The 4,196-nt window shown below is 44.9% G+C and overlaps 1 protein-coding gene across 3 annotated transcripts in view; it reads right to left on the minus strand.

Moving 5' to 3' along the window:
• The window catches only part of HKDC1 (hexokinase domain containing 1), a 78,051-nt gene that overhangs the window by 53,930 nt on the left and 19,925 nt on the right, over window positions 1–4,196 (minus strand). For all 3 annotated transcript variants that reach the window (XM_019507846.1, XM_019507845.1, XM_019507844.1), the window contains one exon: window positions 2,652–2,814. In XM_019507846.1, the coding sequence (XP_019363391.1) occupies window positions 2,652–2,814 (163 nt within the window). The remainder of the gene's footprint in view (window positions 1–2,651; window positions 2,815–4,196) is intronic.

Below are 4,196 nucleotides of genomic sequence, written 5' to 3' on the forward strand. Positions count from 1 at the left end.
GGGGGGGGGGGGGTGAAACCTGCAATCCTCTGGCCCGGGGGGGTTCTCCACACCCCTGGGACAGGGAGGTCATCCTGTGGTGATCCTCTGGCCCCAGGGGTTTCCTGCACCCTGAAGCCCTAAGGATCACAGCTGCTGCAATCTCTAGGGCTTGGGGGGTTTTCCACTGGGCATAATACACTCCTGTAGTTGGAAGCCCCATTAGGTGATGGGACTCCCAGCAGCAGGGGAAACCCTGCTGCAGGTGCAAATTAAAGCTTAGTAGCAACCAACTATAAAATTAGTATATGTTTTCACAGTCTAACTTCATAGCTGGCTGGACCTTTTTATTGGTGATAGCTACTTTGTATGTGTAGCTGTTCTCCAGGTAATTACACAATACCTATAACGTGCAGAGGGGGCCTATAAGACATCAACAAGTTCTTGAAGAAAAAAAAAATATCCATGCCAAGAAAAGTTGCCAACAGCATTTTAAGTTTCCTGCACAAACAGTTTCTGCATCTCCAATCTGCACCTGTGCCAGACAGAGCCTCACATCTGGGTCTTGGCTGCCTGAAAAGTATGCATGTACAAATGAAAGATCTTTAATATCCTTGCTAGACAAAGCACATATCAACCAACCATAACTTAAACAGGAGTCTAACTGAGATGAGTAAGAGGGAGATGTTGAAACTAATGCTATGCAAGATTTTAGTCACCCAAATGTTACAAGCACTTGTAGAAAAAGTATAGATGAAAAAAAAAAGCTAAAAGTTTTCCAAACTAACCTCTGGCTTGCCAATAAAGCCCTTAAATCAGGGGTGGGCAAAGTCCAGCCCATGGGCCAGATCAGGCCTCTGACTTGACTAAATATAGATTCATGGATTATAGAGTCAGAAGGAACCACAATGGATCATCGTGTCCGACCCCCTGCCCCTGGCAGGAAAGAGGTTGGCAGGGCAAACAGCAGGCAAGGAGCTGCACCAGGGCCAGGATCTTGCAGTGGTGACAGCAGAGTCCAAAGCTGGGGCAGAACTGTGATCCGCTGCCCATGTGCATGCCGAGGCACATAGGCAACAGATTGTGGCTCTGCCCTAGCTCCAGACCACACAGTCACCACCGCAAGATCCCAGCACTGGCCCCAGAGTAGCTCCTCACCCAGCTGCGTGCCCTGCCAGCACTGCTGAGGCCAGTCTCCACGGAAACCCTGGCCCCACGCTGTCATTGCCCCATCATTGCTGGGGTCTCCATGAAAACCAGCCACAGCAATGTGGGCAAGAGCTGCTGGGAAATGGGAGTCCAGCCACTGTCTGGATCCACCATTTTGCCCAACCCTGCCTTAAATAGGAGTTGGAGTACTTAAAAGCTCAGACTTAGGAAAGCCCAAGAAAGTTTAGTGAATCCAAACCCATGCTGCATTCCAGTGATGGGAGCTCTAAGAAAGAAAGTTCCTCTGTTCCACCTGGAAGGGGCTGATCTTCATCTGCCATATGAATATCACAAGTCCAAAGCTTACTACCCCAAAACCTGCTGCAACTGGGTCCTACAGACTGGATGAGCTGCTTTGGGTGGGTTCAGTTTCAGCTACCTTTTGTTCAGCCAGTTCAACTGCTCCCTGCATTTCCCAGGAGGGATCTGAAGGATAGAATATTTCTAGTTGGCTGATTTGGTAGTAAACACATATTTCTAGTTGGTTTGGCTGTTACTGCTGCTCAAAATGAGTGACTTCATTATACACAATGAACAACTGCCTGACAGATTACACATTCTGGGAGAGAGGGGGAGAGGAAGTTCACTAATGGAAACCAAAACTGAGGAAGGGTTATATAGTTAACTCAAGAAATTATGAACTGGGAGAGTCAGAATGAAGTAATTAGAATTTGAGGACAACACAATACTTAGGGTCTCAAACAAAGCCCACAATCCTTCAGTTTGATTATCTCCAGCCTCCACACCCCATTTGGCACTCCTTTTAGTAGAACTTATTGTAGTCAATGATTCTGGTGTCTGTGGAATAGATATTTTTCCATGCATTTATCCAGCTCAATAAGAAATGTGTTTGCCTGTGTGAAGCTATATCTACCTTCAAAATCAAAACATTATATAGTCTTCAAATGGCATTTTTTCTACTGGACTGTAGTGGGGCTCCTCATCAGAGATTCAGAGTTGCTTTGAGCATTGCCTAGCACCAATGGCTAAGACTAAACTGGTATTTTCATGTTCAATAATAAAGGTTTTTGTGGCCAGCCAGCCACATTTCTAATAAAAGCAACATCCATACATAGGCACAAAAGACATTGTACATAGTCATCTCCTCTGAAAGAACATTTTATCTGAAATATAGAAGGCATACTTAGAAATAACTTTTTGTTCATAATCCACAATTGACTTTTATTTGCAACACAGCTATTAGGTAAGCACTATGTAGAGCTGAGTCATCCCCAAGCTGCTGGTCTCCCCCTATTATGGTCAACTGCAGCATTAACATTCTCTTGAAACTAATGGAATGCTAAAATGGACCTGACACAGCATCAGAGCTATGTAGTACTGATCGGTAGTTGCCAAGATATTCTAAGCTTGAAACAGTTTTGAGCTGCCAAATGTTTAAGACCTCCTGGAGCCCTTTTATTCCAAATCACAGTTGCCTGGATGCATGCGCAAGGTTCGCTCACCTGAGCCATCAGGTATTGATCGTACAAATGTTGGCAGCATTTTTACTGCAGCTGTCGGGTTTGTGTCTCTTCCAAGGCCCTTCACCATCTCCGTCTGGAAGCGAGTCATCAAGTCAAGTAGTACATCATCAGAAAGACGCATGTGATAAAGGTATCTGTCGACCTGAAACAGGACATCACTATTTACTATCTCCAAGATAACAACAAGGTGCCTTTAGTCAGGGATTAGGGCACCTTTGTATAAGGCACTGTATAGACATACAACAACAACAAAATCCATCCTAAGCATTTTACACTGAAAGTATATACAGGATGCTTCCTTCATCCTTACAAGGATTCACTAAGGCAGGATTTTTCTGCCCCTCAAAGTTAATGAAGTCATTAACTTTGAATTACACAGAAAATTGTTTTGCTATGCAAATACATATGTTAAGGAGTTTAGTGAAATAGTATCAGTACAGAGCTAAGTACAAGGATCTCTTTCAGCTCTGCCACTGACTGAATGACCCGTTTCACTGTTTAGTCTCATGTTATATCTATAAAAAGGAAGTAATGATATATGTGCCCAACCCACAGATGTGGGAGAATTACTTAAATGTATAAAGATAATCACAGTGGCTACATGTTAGATAAGTACTAACACTGCTTGTTTGATCCTGCCCTGCCCCAAGAGGTGGGGAAGAAAAAAAAAGTCTATAATGGCATTCCCAAGAAGTTAAGTGGAAACGGTCTAGGAAAAAGGCTTATTCTTTCTATATCCTTGTCATCATGAATGCTGCGTGCCCCTGGAGGCTTGGGGGCACAGCAAACTCCTGCAGGCGGTGCCACTTTCAGTGGTGGAAACGCCAGACTGTTGACTAGAGTTGACAGCTACACCTGACTCCTTCTGGCAAGTCCTCTCTGGTGGATCAGGCAGCTGAGCTGATATGCTCATCTCCCTGGCTGTGAAGGCAGATGGCAAGAGCTATGTGGACAGTGTAGGGCATCAGTTCAGGTGCAACAGGACCTGATGGCCATCCACAGCGTCTACACATCTCAACAGTCTTGTGCCACTGGATTCAGAAAGGGCTGGACAAGAGAGTGAGAGCAACTCTGACCAACTTTTCCTCACTTAAATCCAACTCACATGCAAGTTATGACATATCGCCCCCACAGACACTCAAGTCCTGTGGCAATGGGCAAGCAGCAGGTGTGAATACACTGGGAGCTGGAGCTGCAGATCTGAACACAGGCAGCTCAGGACATAGGGTCACTTTTCACTGTACTGAAGCAGTGCAATATGGCAGCCCCCACACTGCTCACCTCCCTAGCTTGAGGAAGGGGCTAGAAAAGGTGCCCTCATCATTGTGTGCTTCACCTTGACCCTAGTTAGCATACCATAACTGATGGGGATCCTACTATATTGGTAATTAAAAAAGAAAAAAAACATAATAAATCACTTGCACTCATTGTGGGCATGAAAACAAAAAAGATGAACTCTGAAAGCCAGATCAACTCATACTCTGCCAGGTCATCAAGTAATGTAGACACAAATCCAGAATAGCT

This window comes from Gavialis gangeticus, unplaced genomic scaffold, assembly GCF_001723915.1.
Source record: "Gavialis gangeticus isolate Ggan-Ray unplaced genomic scaffold, GavGan_comp1, whole genome shotgun sequence".
Taxonomy (NCBI): Eukaryota; Metazoa; Chordata; order Crocodylia; family Gavialidae; genus Gavialis; species Gavialis gangeticus.